We start from the raw sequence: 20,343 nt of genomic DNA on the forward strand, positions 1-20,343 counted from the left end.
ACGCCAAACCGATATATATATATATATATATATATATGGTGTGTGTGTGTGTGTGTGTGTATACACATACACAAGTATTTTTTTTGTGTGTGTACCTTCATATTTATTCTCTGGCTCTCCGCAAACTTCTCGAACGTTTCCTCCATACATTACTGGAACTGGTCAACCCTTGTTTTTTTTCTTTTTCCTGGCTTTGAGGTAGACCTATTCCTGAAGCTGACATCACTGCTTTCTTGATTCTCTTCTTGATCGTGAGCGCTGTCTTCACCGCTTAAATCGCCGACACTTTTACCGGGAACGGGGGTGCACGGCCGGGCTTCGTCTGTGTCGCTGGCCCCCTCGTCACTGTCGACCGGGGTCGGATTCCGTGCATCTGGTAGCGAGCGTAGCGAGGCCACTCCCCCGCAAGCGAGCATTTGCTCTGGAGCAAATTTAACCCAGCTGCGTTCACACGTGCACATTTGTTCCGGCGTAGCGTCGCAAACGAGCATTTGCTCTGGAGCAAATTTTTAAACGACCTCCCTGAGGTGGATCAAATTTGGTCCAGTATAAGCTCTTTAGCGGCGCTACGCCGGAACAAATGTGCACGTGTGAACGCTCGACTGGCGCAGCGCCGGTGCAGCGTCAGACCAAATGTTGCCGTGTGAACGGGGCTTTTGTCGTCCACAAAATCTGCAACATGTTGATTCAGTGTAGACCAGGCAGAAAAGCGCCAACGTACCGGTGGTTCAAAGCTAAAATCAAGGTAACTAATCACTACCGAGGGGCCGGACCGGGGGTGCGGTATGCAAATATCGGGGGCAGTGTTTTTCTTGTATTTTGCATATGTTACAATTAAAGTTCGAACTCGCGGAGGGGGGGCCTCTGAGTGTTATTACCGGGGCAACAATCGTCGTTCGCCCTCAGATATCCCTCCCGCCGATCTTGAAGACAAATTTCCCTGTGTGCCGAGTCATTTCTTTAACTTTGTCCGAGAAAAACACTGACAAAAAGAGAGGACCATTTCTTGAATTGGGAGGAGCAGTTGCTTCGAGATGTGGAATGAGGAGGACTGTGATGGGTGAATGGAGGAAAACACCACTCTGGGGGTGCTTTTGGTGAGGAATTAGCATTTTAACATGGCGATAAGCTCCAAAAGTTGGTCGAGCACTTTAACATGAACACCACCGCTAAAAGACGCTTTGTCCTTGACATGTATTTGCTTTCCGTCATTGCCAAGTACCCAAAGATGATAAAATTAAGACGGCAGGAAGTGAGTGAGCCTTTTTTCCTTCATTTTTAGAATTAATCAGTCAATCTGACCTCAAATATGAGTTAGCAACCCATAGTTCGCCTGTTTTGTCTGGCTTTGGACTGTCATAGAAAGAGTCTTTGAAAGAAAAAAGCCACATACTTTTTTAATTTAATAATTTTCATTCTGTTTATTCTTGTATTGAGCTACAGTCAAAGTTACTTAATCTTGTGATTAACTAAAATGTTCTTTATGTAAAATGACTTGAGTCCTTCACTCTTTGACCACTGGAGACTTGGACGAGACCTGGAAACCCCGTGTTTGTCATGAAGTTCCTGATTGGTGAGAAGAAAAAACAAAGGCAAATGTCTTTGTATTTTGGTTGGTCAATAACAAATATTGAATCAGAAAGTATCAGACAAAATGCTCACTCACAGCACTCATAAAGTCTGTTGACACGCTCATAGTCATTGGCACTCATCTCTGTCGCAGTGCCAAAAGTAGTGACAGCACTATCCCTGGCAACAATGGTTGGTAGGCCATTTTTGGAGAAGGCAAATCTACATAAAATAAAATGAAAGCAAAAAGAATATCATGTGTTTTTTTGGGGGGTGGGGGGTGATCAATTGATATCACTTGAACCAATACAATCCTAAACTAATATCACCACACTCTCCATTGTTTATTGAACATCGCATTGGGAATCCTTCATGTTTTTCAATACAGTACACACATATGGATCTGGATCAAGCAAATGTTAACACTGGTGTGCAGTTCCTTGTTAGAGAACGGCAAATTGTGCGTACTTGAGCTGGGGGACATAAGCATTCGATGTTTAGAGAAGGTCTGTTTCAGCTCAAGTTTAACTGTGAAGCTTATCGTTATTCCGAGTGAAACCTAATATCCCAAACCTTTTGTGAGTAGGATTGAAAAGGATCACATGTTTGTATGGCTGGAAAGATGTACTCACTCGCCGTAATGCATCACGGATTGAAAATCATAGGGTGTACCCAAGTTGTTTGTTTGCTCAATCGCAAAGTTTCTTTCAAATCCTGAATAAAAGGAGAGAGCAAAACATGTTGAACTGCAGTTAAATGTCGTTCAGTCAGATGGGAGATTTAGAAACACGATGGTGGAGATGCTATTCTGACAAAAAGTAAATGCAGTATCCATCATCCACTCTACAGTGAGTGGGAAGTCACCTGCACCCTGGACTGGGTGCCAGCCAAATCCAGGACAAAATATCTGAAGAAAGCCTGACACAATATGCTCTCAAATGACTTGCAATGCCACTTCTGCAAAAGGTCTGTTGGCAAGCTGACCTGATATGATGTTCTCAAAATTAATGATGACGTGTTCGTCTCTGTCAGAGCGGACATGCTCATGGTGGAATCCGAGTGCATGGAGAGCCTCATGTTGCACAATGTCTTTGAACACACAACCGTTTTTCTGCAAGGAGATTTGCTGTGCATTTCCTTGACGACCAAGGTAGGACCAACACCTGGCACATAAAGGCACAAAATAAAGTGAGCTCAAAAACTGGCTGACTTTCAGGATGGAGGGTGATGTACAACATATTTTCAAAATTGGAGCCCCACTGAAATTAAAGGCAGAAAGATGAATTGTTTGATTCGAGCGTTTGTCATAACACGAAACTCAAGTGAACTAAACATGGAAAAGAATCACACTTCTGATGAACCTCGTGAGGCAAATGATTTCCCCAAATCTTGTTGAAAGATTTCTGGGTTATGTCTGAAAAACAATACCCCGCAAGTGATTTCACAGTGCAAAACAATGCACAATGGCCCCTGAAGATTTGTGTGGAAACTCCCACAGCTGGTAAGCCAAATAACATTTCTACATCATGTCAAGTCAAAGATAATTAACAGGGCAAAAATATATCAAATCAAAGATGGAGAGCTTTTTTGTGCACATTCGCTGAATTGATTGAAAAAAAAAACAACTGGAGAAGTGCACTGACAGCGCAAAGACAACAAATGTGTTTTATTAACGGGTTGAGTCAAGGTCCTAGAGGTCCTAAATCAGGCATGTCCAGCTCCGGGCCTGGAGGGCCACTGTCCTTCCTGTTTTCCAGCTCTCCCGTCTGCAACACACCTGATTCAGATGATCAGCTCATCAGCCAACTCTGAAGCAGAATGAGAACGATCCTGATGGTTTGAATCAGGTGTGTTGCTCCTGGGAGAGGTGGAAAACAGGCAGGACAGCGGCCCTTGAGGACCGACTTTGCACACCCCTGTCCTAAATGCTTAAATCTCACCCAGTGCCAGAGATGAAGGATATATAGTCCCGATGTCTTCTTCTCTTCCTGACAAAGCGAATGCAGGTCCTGCGTTTTCCTCTTTTGAACGCTCTCAGGGCTCTTCGAATAGTTCTCTTCTGTTTTCTTGCTGCACACACACACACACACACACACACACGCACGCACACACACACACACACACACACACACACACACACATGCAACATTACACTGCAAAGTTTTATCGATCAAAAGTAACACTTAAATTAACCCTTGAAGGATGACTCATTTTGTCTGCCACACAAATCAAAATGTAATTCAAATAAAAGTAAATCTTACAGGGGACACATTTCTTGCTCTTCTGAATACTTTAAAATCCACAACGGGACCTCGAATATACCAAATTCCAAGATGTGTTATGGGATGACCGGTATTAAAAAAAAAAAAAAAAGTGTTTGTTTTTTTTAAAGATCCTCATGTTAAATAATCACAGTGCGATTGTTCATGACTCGCGACCATCCAAACAAGCAGGGGATGAAGACAACAGGAGACTCATACCCATCCAAAAATTGAAATAAATGTCAGCAACTGTCAAGAACGTGGTGGTGGAGGACCCCAAAAAGCAGGCAAGAGGGAGGGGCAGGGTAGACTTGGCAAAATGTATGAACAAAATGTAGAACACTGAGAAAACTGAACAAATCCAAAGTAACAAACAAAAACCCATGGCAGAGGCAAACCACTGACATGAACAGAATCAGCAACAGAAAACAATGACAGCAATAGTGGCAGCGACAGAAACAGCAGGAATGACAGAAACAATGACTCGACACTGAGTGGAAGGGCATCAAGTCTTTTAAAGTGACAACTCATGACACAATGACCAGCAGACGTGCACCTGCAGGCGGAGCCCTTCAGTGCCACCTGTTGGTCACAATCAGATCCATGACAAGCAACTTCAGTCATTCATTTTGGTCTCCAAAACCTGAAGGAGTTCATTTCATCGGGAGGAAGCACAAAAGGAGGTAAAGTCACCATTAAGTTGCGAAAGTCAAGAAAGTTAAAGTCAGGGCAGCCCATTCTAAGACAATAAGCGAAGACAGGCTCTTTTCTGCCCTCAGTCGTTTTCTGTTCACGTTCAGAGCTAATGATAACCTCAGATTACAGCCAAGTCAGCTTGTTTGTCAAAAGTGGTTTGTCATTGTCAAAAGCAAAATAGCACAATAACGAACAATGAACACATCAGCCCCAAGGCGTGAATTGAGAACTGTCTTATGCAGTGGAAACGTATTTCATTACACCAACAAATGGATTGCGCTTCAGATGCGACCAACAGCCGGGACCCGGTGACCATCGGGAATTCTGAGAAAATACGTACGGTATGTGAATTTTCTTGACTACATTTCGCCACGATGCCGCGTCGACGAAAACTTTTCAGTGTATGGCGGCCTCTCCCCTACAACCCAATTGTCCCAATAATACTTGGGAATTTTGAATACATTTGTTGTTGCCGAGCTCATTGAAATCATTTGTTTGAGTTCAAACAACACCCTACATCAAGATTTGCATGCCTTTTCAAATTAATTGGCCTTGCCCATATACAGCACAGCCCACAACCTAGTTTTGGTCCATTTTGACAGAGTGGAATCGACTGATGAGATCTGATGCTGTGGGAGACACAGTTTTGCAACAGTTCCCTTGAAAAAGTAATGCACTCTAACTCTACTTAGCTGGGTTTATGTGTGTGTGTGTGTGTGTGTGTGTGTGTGTGTGTGTGTGTGTGTGTGTGTGTGTGTGTGTGTGCGTGTGTGTGTGTGTGTGTGTGTGTGTGTGTGTGTGTGTGTGTGTGTGTGTGTGTGCGTGCGTGTGTGTGTGTGTGTGTGTGTGTGTGTGTGTGTGTGTGTGTGGGTGTGTTGTCGTTCATTTTCCCGACTTTAAAGTTGTCCTGTCAGTTGTTTCTGCAGTGTGACTAGTCTCAGCACGTTTATTTCGTTGGAGTTTTTGATCCTACATGACCAAATGCTGCACACATAGGCCTATGGTAAGCTTCATCGTTGATCACTTTTACACTTAACACTGAAGTCAGCAGATAGCAGGGGCCCATAACAAAGCCACTGCTGGTTTCAAGCCCTGGTGAGAATGGCAGGGTTGTGTCAGGAAGGATTTACAGCGTTAAAATCGTGACAAGCAAATCGTGCGAGTGATTTGCTTTCGCAACCCCTGATGAGGCAGAAAATCACAACAATAACAGCTGAGTTATGATGACTTACAAAATTCATTGGAGATTGTGTAGGGTATCTTTACTCTTCTTCGAGTTTTGGGCCATTTACAGCCTGCGCTGGTGCAAGGGACAGCATTCTTCAAAATACCATCGTCATTGCTCGTGGGAACCATAATATCCCCATGTCTTAGGTGGGATTCTGTTGAATCACAGATAGAGAACACACAAACAGTGTGATTTGAATAGATTTTTTTTATTGCTTTCTAAGTTGCCCGCATAACAAAAGATTTGTGAACACGTTGGATGAATTGTGGAAGTTCAGTTTGACCAATTGATTAATTACTTTAAGTTCAAATTTAAAAAACAATCAGTATTACAAAAAAAAAAAACTATGAGAATGCCATTCAAAATAAGATTCTCTCCTTCAAGTTGAATATTGCACAGAGAAACAGCTCAGCACATCCTAATCATTCCATTATCAAATGAAAACACTTACCTAAGACATTTTCATTTGCCTTTGCAATTTTCGTAAAAGTGGTGGTGGAGACATCTGGAAAAAGAAAGACACCAAATAAAATCAAAAAGAAGCATTTTAGCTTTTTCAGATTGAATTTAACAACTTAATTGTACAATTGATTTTCGGCACCTCTTTTCTTTCTGTCGGTTTCACTTATTGGGATCTGGAAAGAAAAAAAACTTTTTTGAATCACATTTTTTAAGTGTCCATTTTACGTCCACGCTCACATGCAATCAAAGATATATTATGTCCATTGGTCATTTTCATTTTGACCAATAATAGTCAGGACACTGATTCAAATACTTTATTTCAAGTGGTTGCATGAAACAACATCATCTGGATCAAGATCATTTTTTTAAAGTAGACGATACATCTTTAAAAATGCATCTAAATCCAGATTATTCTATTGTGTGCAGCCACTTGACAAAATAAAATTGAGCAAATTCATCACACCACTTTATTTTTTTCAGTCTATCGGTAAAATTCATAAATGTTTGTCTTCACCATCATTGATCAAATTACATGAAAACGACAGATACGACCTTCAAAAGGATTGTGATTTTCCAAGTTCAACAGGAGATAATTGTAGGTTTGTCAAGTTGATCTTACCGGAGAAACGGCCGTAACAGACAGGAGAACAATGATGACAACTGGTGTCATGGTGTTGCTGTTGTCTAAAAATAAAGACAAAACATTTGAAAAGTTAAAATCACACTGGTCTGCATTTACGTGTGTCTCAGATTGAGAGAGAGAGCGAGAGAAGTGAAAGAAAAATAAAGCAGGTAACAGTGGAATAATTTTGTCTTACGGGTGTTAGCAGGTGTTTGAGGTCGCTGATGTTTAGGCACATTATGTAGGTTTTACATTGGGTGTGTCTCTTACGTATTTTATTTTCTATCATTCCAGTTGGCAATCAAAGTTCTGATGGATGGGACTTTCCATGGTTTCCTTTTTGGCATCATGCTACTTGTGGCTGTGATGGATTGTTTCTACGTCGCGTTGTAACTCATTCAAACTTACTGCGGTCGACCGAGCCTCCAAATTGTCTCACTTTGAAAAAAAAAACAAAAAACAAAAGACGGGTGTGTCCGTGTGCGTGAGTGTACACTGCACCTTAAGCATTCTTTCAGTTTCACTTTCACAAAAAAGTATTTAAAAAATAATAAAATATAAAAAAATATCATAAAAAGACCGCTCACCTTTAACCTATGGTTGGCACATGGCGTGCTTCAACATAAGTTGTTCTTGGTCAACAGTCTACAATTGCAGCGTGTCATCAGAACTGTTGTGATACATCTTTTTTTTTTTTAGTTATTATTCTCATTCAAAGTTTTTTACATCTGTAATTCACCGATGGAACTGGCAAAGAATGTGAATCTGGAGCGCCAGGAGGATCATTTTAAAATGGTACACGTGAGCTACAATCATGATGTTGCTGCAGCACTGTGACAGCACGCTGAGAAAGTGTGTCCTATTCCTCCGTGTCAGGTCTCGACTAAGGTAGGCAATGATTTGTTTTTTACAAACTCAAAAACTCTTATATCTTTTTTATTTTTCTGTTTCTTGATCGCTATGCTCATTATGATATGCATGTTTGCAAGCATGCGTATGCGCATCGGGTGCGAACGTGTGTGTGCATCCGTGCACGGCTAACGGGTTGATCGGCGGAGGTTGGTTGCTTGAAGAGTAGTTCTACGGTCCAAAAAGGTCGGGCACCCTTTTTCTATAATAGATACCTTATGACCATGTTTCGTAGCTCTTGTTTACGTATTGATTTTTCTTGTCGGATATGGGCACCCTTTTTCTACAATAGATACCTCATGACCATGTTTCATAGCTCTTGTTTATGTATTGATTTTTCTTGTCGGATAGTATTTTCTACATTGCTAATCTTGTTCGCCTCATTGTGTGATTTTTTTTTTCGTTGCCTATTGCAAGGGCTTTTCGTTTGTCTTATTCAGTCCATGTTCCCTGTTACCAGTGCCATTTGTTGTACTTTGTCGGTCTTGCGTTTTTCTCTGATCAAACTTTTTGTTCAATTCTTATTGTTGTCTTCGGTTGTGGGATCTGATTCGTCCCAGAGAATTCCGCAACCTGACACTGTACACTTTTCGTAGATAAGTATTAACATTTTCCCACATTTCACTCTCTTTCAATACTCAAATGTCACACCTTCATCGATTTAAAAGAATATGTTCTGTATTATAGAACGAAAGCAAAGAACGAAACTTTTTTCCAGGCCAAAACATTTATTTGAGAAAGCAAAACATAAACGTCCAACCCCGCATGTCATTCAGCTTCATCTGCGCCTGGTATAGACGTTGTCACATTCAAAAAAACTAAATCAGATAGCTTTTAGAAAAAACAAATAAAATTATATTGATCAATCTATGAGGCTGGACACATTAAAAATATTTACAGAGACTCGTGTGTATTTCACAGGCGTTTGATTGTGTAACTCTCCGGGGAACACTTGTAGCATCCACGAAATGCCTTCCCTGAGAGCAGTTAGTTCATGCCACACCTAAAATAAGGCTTTGAGCTCAAAGGAATTTGTTTCTGCACTGTAAGGTGTAATTTACTAGTCTTTGGAAGTGTTGTATCTCGACCAACTTAATAATAAAGGAGGCAGACTCGGAACTCAGGTACAAATAGCTCTGTACTGTGGCGAACGTAATTCACACAGACAGTGGGGCAAATCACTGACAGATAGCAATGCGTATCACTCCGTGCACAGATACACTGAGGAGCAGGAGGGGCAGATAACTACGCCTCGAAAGTAGGTCCATACACTACACATTCTCCTTCTTCGGAGGAATACCTCATAAAACACTTTGCATGCATTCAGACATGAAATACATGAACATTTTTTCGCTTATTTTTCTTGACTTAACATCTGTGTGTGGGAGTCCATCACTCAAAACACTCCATACTAACCAAAACACGGACCACCCATATTTGTAATAGATAGTGTTATAAGTACAATCTCTTGAGAGGTGTTCTGTGCCTTTCAGAATCACGCCTCTGGACTTGCAGTTTTGACGGAATGACAACACATGAGCCGCACAGCAAGGTTCCTCGACACGCAGTGTTGGTCCAGTCTGACTGAAAGCATCACTGTGAGCTGGCCATGTCATTGTCATCTCAAACTTTGATGAGAATGTTGACTCACTTCTGGTGCTTCTTTGCATTTTGGCATCTGTCACAGGTAGCTGCTCTATCACTGTATGATGGAACACTTTTGCTGGGTCTACAGAGGAAGTCTTTCCTTCCGCTGTTGTTGCCGGTGGCAGGCGTGATCCATCAGCATGACAGTTTGGTCACTTGAACTCAATATTGTCTGAGCTCCCAAGAAAAGTGCCCAGTGTTGTAAACTGGTCATTGACATCACTCAGATTCCTTTCGAGGGGTTGAAAATGGACACCAGGGGTGAGTGGTCCGTCACTAAAGTGAACCGAGGTCCGTATAGGGACTGTCGAACTTTTTAATGCCCCACACCAGACTGAGGGCTTCACGGCCAATCTGTGCGTAGTTGCATTCTGCACTCGTCAGTGACCATGTCAGTTGTTCTGAAGGTCGTAGTCTTTTGTCTGTTTGAATGCTTTCACATGGCAGCCCGGTGGCCCAGCTGGTTAGCGCATCGACCTCATAGCACAGAGATGTTGGGTTCTGTTCTGGCTCCAGCCTCCCCATGTCTGTGTGGGTTCTCTCCGGGTATTCCCCTTTCCTCCCACATTCCAAAAAACGTGCATGGAAGGTCGATTGTCCACTCCAAATGTCTGATTGTGAGGGCGAACGGTTGTTCGTCTCTGTGTACCCTGCGATTGGCCGGCAACCGATTCAGGGTGTTCCCCCCGCCTACTGCCCGAAGACAGCTGGGATAGGCTCCAGCACGACCCTTGTGAGGACAAAGCGAATCAGAAAATGAATGAATGAATGTATTTTACTGTGAACATAAATTTTAAGTACAGAACCATACGCACTGCCAATGTGAAGCCAATCACAGGATCACTTTAAGATTCTCACAGGTGATGGGTAAAACCTTTCGTCGAACTTGACGTAAGCATGATGTAGTTTTCTTAGCTCTTCTCTGAAAACATGAAAAGAGCAATGCTCTAATGTTACAATTTAAAACATTTGCACACACTGCAGACAGTTTTTCAAGAGGCACATGTAACTATTAAACAATGCTGTAGTTTGCCATTTAGAACTGTGTGTATTGTTCTTTTATTTGTGTATTTGCCTTTTCAAACTTTTTATTGTGGTTTACTGTGAAGAACACAACAAAGAACAGCAAATGCTGCATGAAATAACAATAACACAAGTACTTCTGTCTTGGTGTATGTGGCAAATTCACAGGAAGTTTGTCAATTACTGCCCAACTATACTTGGGTATTTTTCATCGTGTGGTGTAATTTGTATTGTGTTACAGTATTTCCTTGTCTCTCGTATGCAAAATAAATAAAACGTGTTACAGCTAAAAATACATGTTTTTGTGGTCTTACTGGATTGACACCCATTAGTGACAATAGGATGATGATGGAAAAAATTGCAGTCTAATTGCATGACTTTCCCATTCTGGTCTAAAGCCAGAACAATTACTTTGTCATGAGTACATTCAATGGACTTGCGGGAACCAGGTTTACCTGTCGCCCCAGGGCCCCATTTGATGGATGCACAGGTGTGGCTCACGTTTTCGGCAATTTGTCGTTTCGTTTTCGTTTTGTTTGTTTGTTTATTGAACATAAAAACATATACAGTCATAAATTGACAGAAGTAAGGTCAGTAAAATAGTAAAAAGGAAAGAAAAATCAGTCATCATCCAACACAATTAGTATGTTCAAAGGAATAGGAAGAAGTAAAAAACTTAGCAAGTCCTACCCCAAGTTATGTATTTATATATAAATAGATCATTTTTATGTCAATCAGAAAAGAAAGAAAGAAAGAAGGAAGAAGGCTCCATAAAGGCTCATGCTTTTACCCTTAACCGTGATATTTTTACAAATATAAATAAATAGTTATTCCTGTCATTCAATTCTTCAAAGTATTTGCAAGTGATTTTTCCTCGAAGGCTACTGTTTTAACATTCTTACAGTCCATAGCGCACAAGGGTAAAAATAATTTTGCAAATGTACACACAGTAAAACATATAAGATTTGACAAAAGAACACAGCTGAAGTACGATGAGGAAGTATTGTTAAAAGTACTATGAGGAAGTAATGTAAAAATAAGTAATCGAAAAAGAAAGCACATACATGCCGAGAGTTAGTTATTAATTGTTTACTTTGCTAAGGTCTTGCAAGATTTGCTGACATCTTGCAAAATAAGCTGAAGCATAACTCATATTTTGCTTGAAAGTTTTCCTCCGATTTAAAATCGGATGTCCCCAGAAACAAGGTCATCAAAAAATATCGAACTCGAAGTTGCCTGTTATGCCTCCATTGTACAGTATATAAAAACTAAACAACATTAAACATTTCCTAATTTCACCGAGAGTTATTCATCCCACATCACCTCATTATTCATCAGCAAAGCTGTAAGTGGTATTTACAGTTGTTTACAAAACAATAGCAGTGAGTTGCAAAGTTCTCAAAGTATTTTCAGGCCTTGGCAACACTGTACAGTAATGTAAATCAAAAGATGTACATAAATATATCAATATTTTAATTAATCAATTAATCAATATTGGGCTGTTCAAAATAATATAATATATAAAGTACAGTCTCAAATATTTACTGTAAAAAGGGGTTCTCTTTATTTATTTTTATTTTTTTGGGAGGAATTAATATTCCTGTCAATCAACACCTTGGGACAATTTGGAGTGTTCAATCGGCCTGTCTTGCATTCTTTTTGGAACGTGGGATGAAACCAGAGAGAACCCGGATATACACGGGGAGGACATGCAAACTCCACACAGTAAGGGGATTGAACCCATGACCTCTGCACTGTCGTGGGTCGACGCGCTAACCACTGGAGCACCGGGCCACCCACTTATGCTGTTTCTATGTTTTATTCTTCATCATGATGCATGACGAGAGATCAACATAAATCACAGTAGAGAAACACTCACTTACCGTAGTGCATGATGGAGTTAAAGTCATAGGGAGAACCTAAGTTATTCGTCTCCTCCTTCTCAAAGTTGTGTTCCATGGCTGCACACAGAAGGAGACAAGAATACAATAGTTAAATGAAGATGCTCTTTGGCATGAAATCGAAGAAATGCCATCTTGCTTGAGTTTCCGAAACACTGAGTCGTTAAAGTTGATATTATACCGTGTAACGCTATCATACACTGTCCCTCGGCAAGAACAAAATCATGTTGAATTTATCATTTCATTCGTTACAAAAACAATAAGTTTTTTCACCTTTGATGAGAATGTGACGAACACTGGCAGCCATGCCCATTCCAGTTTGTGATGGGCCATACAACTTAACAAAAGCTCATGACTGCGGCTACATCATCCTCAACTCAATCACAAAGTGAAACAATGAGATGCAATTCAGAAAAACAGTCAGCTGACTCGACTAGACCTTTCAAGCATTTATGGCTTTCCAGTTTCAACAAAACAGGCCTGCAGAAACGTATCCAGTCTGGTGTTGACTCATTTCTGTCCAAACAACATAATCCTGAGGCAACATAATACCACGTGCGTGAAGAAGAGGTTGAGTTGTACAACTGAGTTCTCGGCCAGTTAATGTGTCGGACGGAGATACTTGGCCCTTTAGCAGTTTTCATCAATTCAGATTAGTTAATTACTGTATTTACAATAATCATAATCAAAATTATAATCATAAAAATAATAATAGACCATGTGAAGACTGTGCCCTGCGATTGGCTGACAACCAATTCGGGGTGTCCCCCGCCTACTCCCCCGCGACCCTAGTGAGGATAAAGTGGTTCGGAAGATGAATGAATGAATGAATGTGAAGACTGATCATGAGAATACATTTGTGGAAAAAATATAAAATTAATCATATTTACTCAGAGGTTTTAGTACATGGCTGTAGCTTGATTGGTTCCCAGTGCGACATCGATCAATGACAGCACGAGTGGATCTATCTTATGATGCACAGCCATGTTGATTGGCTGTGCATCTTCGCAGCCCCGCCCAGCAACCTCACTTGTGTTTTATCACGTGAGTTATTCGTTGATCCAAGTCTCATCACATGGTGGCCTAGGTCAGTGTTGTGTTTACCACACGTTAGTATGTGCACGTGTGTGTGTGTGTGTGTGTGTGTGTGTGTGTGTGTGTGTGTGTGTGTGTGTGTGCGTGTGCGTGTGTGTGTGTGTGTCTGAGAGAGAGACTCTACGTCACGGATTTTCGTCTTTTGCCGCTGGTCCCAGTCTCCATTCACCGCAATAAGTGAGGGATCACTGTAGTATGGATTTGGACTCTACCTTTGGTGACACCAGTCAGGGAACTTTTCTGATACACCTGACATAAAGTGATTTGGGGGTTTAAAAAAACATGAGAGCCATCGCTCTCTGGCCAAATCAGATTTTAAAAGGCCACCAACATAGCATCGACAGTTAATAATGCCCTGTGTGCATCTCCTTACCCAGATCCGGGGAAGAAGTACAAAAAATCTTTATGCCAGCTACGCTTCCACATGAGGCGAATGCAGGTTTTTTCGTAGAAACTGATCAAGCCGTCAATGATGGTTAAGCTCTCTTGGGAGCCTGTGGAGTCAAATATCGAACAAGAAAAAAAAATTACAACAAAACCAGAGAAGCAATTGAGTTCCAGTTGTGAGAGGAAATGGTAAATGGGCTGTCACTCCAATGTCCGCTTTGATTGTGTTTCAGCTGGGGTGAAGGGCGTTTCCCTGAAACAAGCGCACCTGTTCCGCATTTCCCCATCAAGCCTTGCCATGTATTGATGGACTGCCAAGATGCCTCGTCTCTTGTCGGATTATTGACCTCGCTCGCTGCTGTGCTTCAAGTGTTGTATTCTAGACCTTTCGATATCTTTCTTAGTCGCTCTCGTTATGTCACAGAACTTCGTAAATGTTTTGATTCTTCCTTTGTATCGATCTTGATCTTTGGTTTCGCGCTATTGGACTTTTGATATTTCGTTGTGTATTCTCTGTGTTCACTTTCACCTTTCCTTTGCAAGCACTTTTTGTTTTGTGCATTGCTCTTTTTTCCAGGCTCCTTTTGAACAGAAATTTCAGTTTGAACTTTGTCGGTGCGCTCTTCTGTAATGAATATTTTTATCGCACTTTGTCTGAACCTGCATTTCTGGAATCCAAAACATGATTCGGTTCAGTTCAGAACCTGACATCCACTGGCCCTGGGTGGGGGAACACCGGTCTGAAGGCCACTGACCACCAACAAAGAAGACCGGTGCACAGTGGCACACAAACACTTTGGTCGAAAGTTTCATGAAATGACTGCTTGGCTCAGTGGGACATCTCCATAAGATTGTATTGTCCAAAGGAGGTTGTGATATTAACATGAGGAAAGACCTCCAGAGAAGGACACATGTGGTGTAGAAGTAAGGGACTGCCGTCAAACACGGGCGTTTTTGATGAGCTGTCTGCTGGGGGCACCGCAGCATCGCAACAAAAATAAGGGGAGTAAAACAATAAAATATATATATTATGCCAGTGCTGAGTAACACATTTTAGCACTTGTGGCATCAGTCACTCATCATATGTGCAAATGTATGATCATGAGGTTTTCAAAAATAAAGCTTGCTTGTGAAAGTGTATCTTTCCCTAAGTCAATAGAAAAGTCTCATTTCAATTGAAATTCGGAGTTTTGATTTGAAAATTGATGGAAAATAATGCTGTGAGAAATTCATAGCACCATTCATAAAAAGGAAAAAGATGATAGTTTTCATGAATTAATTAGATCTAAAAATAACAGATTAACTTTTTTGATTAAGGCAGGAGTGTTTTTTTCTTCCAAAGGCCACCTGCAGAAAAATTGAACTTGTGGGGGTAGTCGATGTTTCCTGATAGCCAGTGGGTCCCCCTTCTCATGGGCTCACCACCCATGGGAGTGGCCAAAGGGGTCAGATGCAGTGTGAGCTGGGCGGCAGCCAAAGGCGGGGACCCTGGCGGTCCAATCCTCGGCTACAGAAGCTAGCTCTAGGGACGTGGAATGTCACCTCTCTTGCAGGGAAGGAGCCCGAGCTGGCATGCGAGGTAGAGAAGTTCCGACTGGATTGAGTTGGACTTGCCTCCACACACAGCCTGGGTTCTGGTACCAATTCTCTCGAGAGGGGTTGGACTCTCTTCCACTCTGGAGTTGCCCATGGTGAGAGGCGTAGAGCAGGTGTGGGCATACTCATTGCCCCCCGGCTCAGTGCCTGCACATTGGGGTTCACACCGGTAGATGAGAAGGTTGCCTCCCTCCGCCTTCTGGTGGAGGAACGGGTCCTGACCGTTGTTTGTGCATATGCACCAAACAGCAGCTCAGCGTACCCACCCTTTTTGGAGTCAGACAAACTATGTTATTTTGGCAGCTGTATCGCAAGGGAATTTTCGAGGTCGCATTTGGCATAACTTCCACCTTTATATTTTTTAGCACAACTTAAACACACTTAAGTGTTTAAACACGTAAACACACTTAAGTGTTTAAACACTTAAACACACTTAAACACTTAAACACACTTAAGTGTTTAAACACTTAAACACTTAACCACTTAAACACGCTTAAGTGTTTCAACACTTAAACGTGTTTAAACACACTTAAGTGTTTAAACACTTAAACACTTAAAGACACTTAAGTGTTTAAGTGTGTGTCTTTAAGTGTTTAAGTGTTTAAACACTTTAATGACAATAATGTGCCATTATTTGCTGTGTACTGGCAAAGTGAATAATTGTTATTTTCATGCACCCCATTATTGGTTGGTTGTGAGGAGCCACCGAGGGGCTGGCCCCCGCGGGGGAAGTAAGAGCCAGTCACTGTCTCTTCGGGATTTACGCTTTCCTCAATTGAGAGGGGAGTGGACTTAGAATTGCCTTCATAAAGGAATAGGCCCGTCTAAGAAGAGACCAGACGACGAAGGTCTACCCGCCCCGGCCTCTGCTGCCTGTCTGGCTAGCAATTCAAAGCCTACAGGTATCGGGCTTGCTGGACTGCTATCGGGAGCGGAGTCACAGGCTGGCTGCTTTGAATTCGTCCTGTTGGTAGAGAGTGCTTGTTCGCCTATAATTTAAAAAAAAAAAAAAAAAAACACCCCTCAGGAATGAACTTTCCAGCGCCAGAGTGCCGTGTGATGATGCATTGGCAGTAAATTAATCGTCATAACCTTTTACAGTCAAGGTGTCACATCAAATTCGTAATTATCACATTCGGTAACAGCAAACTGAATCAAATACGAGTGAAAAATGACACAATCATAACAGTGACTAAAAATTGACATAATAAAAGCAACGACTAAAGAAATAACGTACCTAAAACAAACATTTAAACACGATTTACATACTTTGTGAGTGCCACAATGAATGCTGGGAAAGTACAGTTTCGCGCTCAGCATTCCGCGAGCGTATGCTGGAATACACGAAGACAATTCAAATTTCGAAATGTGTACAACTTCAAAAACTTCTTAAAATACATCGTGACGATTGGAAGAAGTGGCAGAATGTCATTTAATTATTTTCCAGAATATCATTCAATAAGTAAAAAGGAGCGAGAGTGGAAGCCATTTTATATTTCCTGTGACGTCAAAGGAGGAGCACCCACCATGCCTTGCGGCACTAAGAATTGCGTTTAAATGCATGTTTTGTGACAATTATTTTCTTGTTTGTTTTGGATACATTATTTATTCAGTCGTTTTTTCTCTCTTTTCAGCATCAGTTCAGACTGATTTCAGTTTGCTTTCATAAGTTTCGTTTTTAATGTAGTACCGTGATTGTACTGGAAATTCGGATTGGAGGGGTGCGATGGCGCGGCGTGTCCACCGGAGGGAGACAAATACAGGCCTTCGGAGCTCGGGCTATGTTTTGTTTTTGCGTAGATAATTCAAAAAACGAGTTGATCGACGGAAGAACGGAGAAACAAAAAGTTAAATCATCCAACAGTTAGTCATACGAGGGGACAGAATTCTTTCCCGCGCCGTCATTGATTTTGCTGCTGGGAAGGGCTGCCCATACCGGGTCGACGAGCACAAAGCAGACCTTCGAGGATTCAAACGGATTGGAGGGGTGCGATGGCGCGGCGTGTCCACCGAAGGGAGACACTTTCAGGCCTTCGGAGATTGGGGCTTTGTTTTCTTCGGTCACAGGTGTCAAACTCAGCTGCTGGAGGGCCGCTGTCCTGCACGTTTTCCAAGTCCCCCTGTTGCAACACACCTGATTCAAATGATCAGATCATCAGCAAGCTCTGCGGAAGCCTGACATTGAACCTATTCATTTGAATCGGGTGTAAAAGTAGGCTTTTAAACGTGGTCAGGGTTTAATATTAGTGTTTAAATTAGGTTTAGGGATTCAAAGTAGGATTTCAAACTGGGGTTAGATTCTCACACGGCTTTCAAAGTCAAACTAGGTTTGGGGGTTAAAATTAGAATTTTAAACTATGGAGAGGATTTCAAATAAGGGTTTCAAGAAATATGGCAGAAGTGTACTCCTTTGCGTTTGCATGTCAAACCGGACAAGCACTTAATGTGTAATAATGTGTATGTGTGTGTGTGTGTGTGTTACATCCAATAAAAAGCGCAAAAGAATCATAAATGATGTCATTCTTTATTCAGTATGTTGATAAATATTTCCTCTGTATTATTTTTTTTTTTTCCTCATGTCATGGACATGTGCTAAACTTCGGTCACAACTTCAGACAAAGCAGATTATTTCTTTCTTTCTTTTCTGCTTTTGCACTTGTGCCACTTCTCATTACTGCGCACAACAGGCTTTCAGGAAACTCCCTCAAACAGGACATCTGACAATCAATGTCTGAGAAACTACTTTCAAGATTGATATTTCGTGATAGGCTTCTTCTGTTACTCACCAACACATTCTTATAAACGTTCCCTGTTGTAAAATCTTTGCGCACTCTCACCAGTGTGGGTTCTTGTGTGTACTTTTAAGTTCCCCCTCTGAGAGAAACATTGACCACAAACTGAGCAGGCAAACGGTTTCTCACCAGTGTGGGTTCTTGTATGTATTGTTAAGCTTCCCTTCTGAGAGAATCCCTGACCGCATATTGCACAGGCAAAAGGCTTCTCTCCAGTGTGCGTCCTTGTGTGTGACCTCAAGTTTGCCCTTTCCGAGAATCTTTGATTGCAAACTAAGCAGGCAAATGGTTTTTCACCAGTGTGGGTTCTTTTGTGTGTTTTTAAGCTCACCTGTGTAGAGAAGCGTTGGCCATAAACTGAGCAGCCAAAAGGCTTCTCTCCAGTGTGCTTTCTGATATGTGTCCTTAAGTTTCCATTCTGAGAAAATCTTTGGCCACATACTGAGCAAGGAAAAGGTTTCTCACCAGTGTGTGTTTTTGCGTGTGTTCTCAAGTGGCCCCGATGAGAGAATCTCTTACCGCAATCTGAGCAGACAAAAGGTTTCTCTCCAGTGTGTGATATCATGTGGCTTTTCAAAAGTGACTTATACACTTATACGTTTTTCCACACCGAGAACATTTCCAGCGTTTGTTGTCGGTGCGCCGTGTCATTTGGTCATCGTCATCCTCATCATCATCATCAGTGCACGGAGACTGCGAGGTGTCGTCGCTCTCCGACCACGGTGCTAACAGGCCGTCTGCTTGCGATCCTCCACAGAGGTCACCATCACCTTCGGTTGTCAAGTGTTGCCTCGGGCAGCCGCTCAGGGGCTCCGCCCCTCCATTCTCATAATGACCATCTTCGCTCTTCAATGGGACACCAGTCGACGTCAACGCTATGATGTCATCTACCTGCTCTTCCTCCTCCTTTTCGATGTTGGAGAGCTGCATCTGCTGTTCCTCTCGAATGCAAAGATGCTCGGACGCCTTGTCTTTAATGCCAGGCATCTGCTGCTCACGGCTGAGGTATTTTTCACCTATGTCTGCGGGACGCAAGAAGGCAACACTCCAATTAGCATTAGCACCGTTCGCAGGAAGGAACAGCACACCTTTGTCAGATGCTCATTTGAAAATTTCCTACTACAACGTCACGATGTGGATTTGGACTCGATGAATTATTCAGCCCCAAAGGAGTGTGGAAGCGATCCTAGAGTACTTCTTTGTGAGTTTTTGCGTGATGAGTAACCCTAAAATTGCAGGCACAATGAACATGTCAATGCATCAATGCATGTTTCCATCACCCTAAATCAGTGCTTCTCAAATAGTGGGGCGCGCCCCCCTGGGGGGTGGGGGGCGAGGCTCGGTCAAGGGGGGCGCGTATGGCCTTGGGGAAGAGGCTTTTTTATTTGGATTTTTTTAGTGTCCTAGAATAAAGTGCAATTGCACGTCCACTACATTAGAGGGCAGTGGCGCTCTTATTGGCAACGTGTGAGCAGGGAGCATTTACTCTGTGTTTTTTTTTTTTTTTGGAACTGAGCATGCACGCTTTGCACACAGCAAAGAGTATGAGTATGAAGTGTAGCAGCCCTTCAAGTGACACCATGGAAAACTATTTAACAGGGACGAGAAGACAGGCGGAGAGAGACGGAGCTAAAGAGACAAACGAAAGTCTCCCGAAAGCTAAAACGAGGAAATATGACGAAGCGTACGTAGCGCTCGTCCAGCATGAAGCCAAATAAATGACGGTGTCACCCAGGGGCGTCACTAGGTTTCAAGAACAAGGGGGGCTTAGCCCCAAGAGGAACAGAGCCCCTTTAGGGGGGGTCCGGGGGCATGCCCCCCCGGGAGAAAATTTTTCTACATTCTGTTAAAAATCCATCATTTCCGTCCACTTTGAGAGCAAAATGAAGAGGCTATGAAGAACTACACACATCACATTAGTATCCTCTTTTCTTTGATGGGGCTTCCTCCCCTGGACTTTAACTGGACTAGATAATAGAAATTATAAAGAGTTCAAAAGTTCAATCTTGGTTGTTCAAGGGAATTAGAAGGATGCCAGATAACATAACCTATATGACAGTAGGCCTATATTACTCTCTACCAAAATGTATAAATATATGCTTAGCCCCCAGAAGACTATGTATTTTGAGATGTCTGCCGTGATATGCAATTTAAG

At 42.1% G+C, this 20,343-nt stretch overlaps 1 protein-coding gene and 2 long non-coding RNA genes across 4 annotated transcripts in view; 1 reads left to right on the top strand and 2 right to left on the bottom strand.

Moving 5' to 3' along the window:
• Positions 1-7,048, bottom strand: part of LOC109514377 (low choriolytic enzyme-like) — a 115,305-nt gene extending 108,257 nt beyond the window's left edge. The window contains exons 1-9 of one of the 2 annotated variants that reach the window (XM_019867422.1): positions 6,836-7,048; positions 6,356-6,389; positions 6,206-6,259; positions 5,759-5,908; positions 3,510-3,639; positions 2,554-2,732; positions 2,202-2,283; positions 1,667-1,791; positions 1,409-1,566 (exon numbers count right to left, since the gene is read on the bottom strand). In XM_019867422.1, coding sequence (XP_019722981.1) covers positions 1,565-1,566; positions 1,667-1,791; positions 2,202-2,283; positions 2,554-2,732; positions 3,510-3,639; positions 5,759-5,908; positions 6,206-6,259; positions 6,356-6,389; positions 6,836-6,886 — 807 coding nt within the window. In that variant the 5' untranslated portion in view covers positions 6,887-7,048 and the 3' untranslated portion in view covers positions 1,409-1,564. Of the gene's footprint in view, positions 1-1,408; positions 1,567-1,666; positions 1,792-2,201; positions 2,284-2,553; positions 2,733-3,509; positions 3,640-5,758; positions 5,909-6,205; positions 6,260-6,355; positions 6,390-6,835 lie in introns of those variants that run through there. The other variant, XM_019867421.1, reaches the window with a different exon arrangement.
• Positions 1-19,898, top strand: part of LOC109514381 (uncharacterized) — a 115,283-nt gene extending 95,385 nt beyond the window's left edge. The window contains exon 3 of the long non-coding RNA XR_002167981.1: positions 19,798-19,898. This is a non-coding gene — a long non-coding RNA (uncharacterized LOC109514381). The remainder of the gene's footprint in view (positions 1-19,797) is intronic.
• Positions 13,614-20,343, bottom strand: part of LOC109514380 (uncharacterized) — a 10,093-nt gene continuing 3,363 nt past the window's right edge. The window contains exons 2-3 of the long non-coding RNA XR_002167980.1: positions 16,143-16,145; positions 13,614-14,004 (exon numbers count right to left, since the gene is read on the bottom strand). This is a non-coding gene — a long non-coding RNA (uncharacterized LOC109514380). The remainder of the gene's footprint in view (positions 14,005-16,142; positions 16,146-20,343) is intronic.

The sequence above is a fragment of the Hippocampus comes genome, unplaced genomic scaffold, assembly GCF_001891065.2.
Source record: "Hippocampus comes isolate QL1 unplaced genomic scaffold, H_comes_QL1_v1.1 scaffold2, whole genome shotgun sequence".
Lineage (NCBI taxonomy): Eukaryota > Metazoa > Chordata > Actinopteri > Syngnathiformes > Syngnathidae > Hippocampus > Hippocampus comes.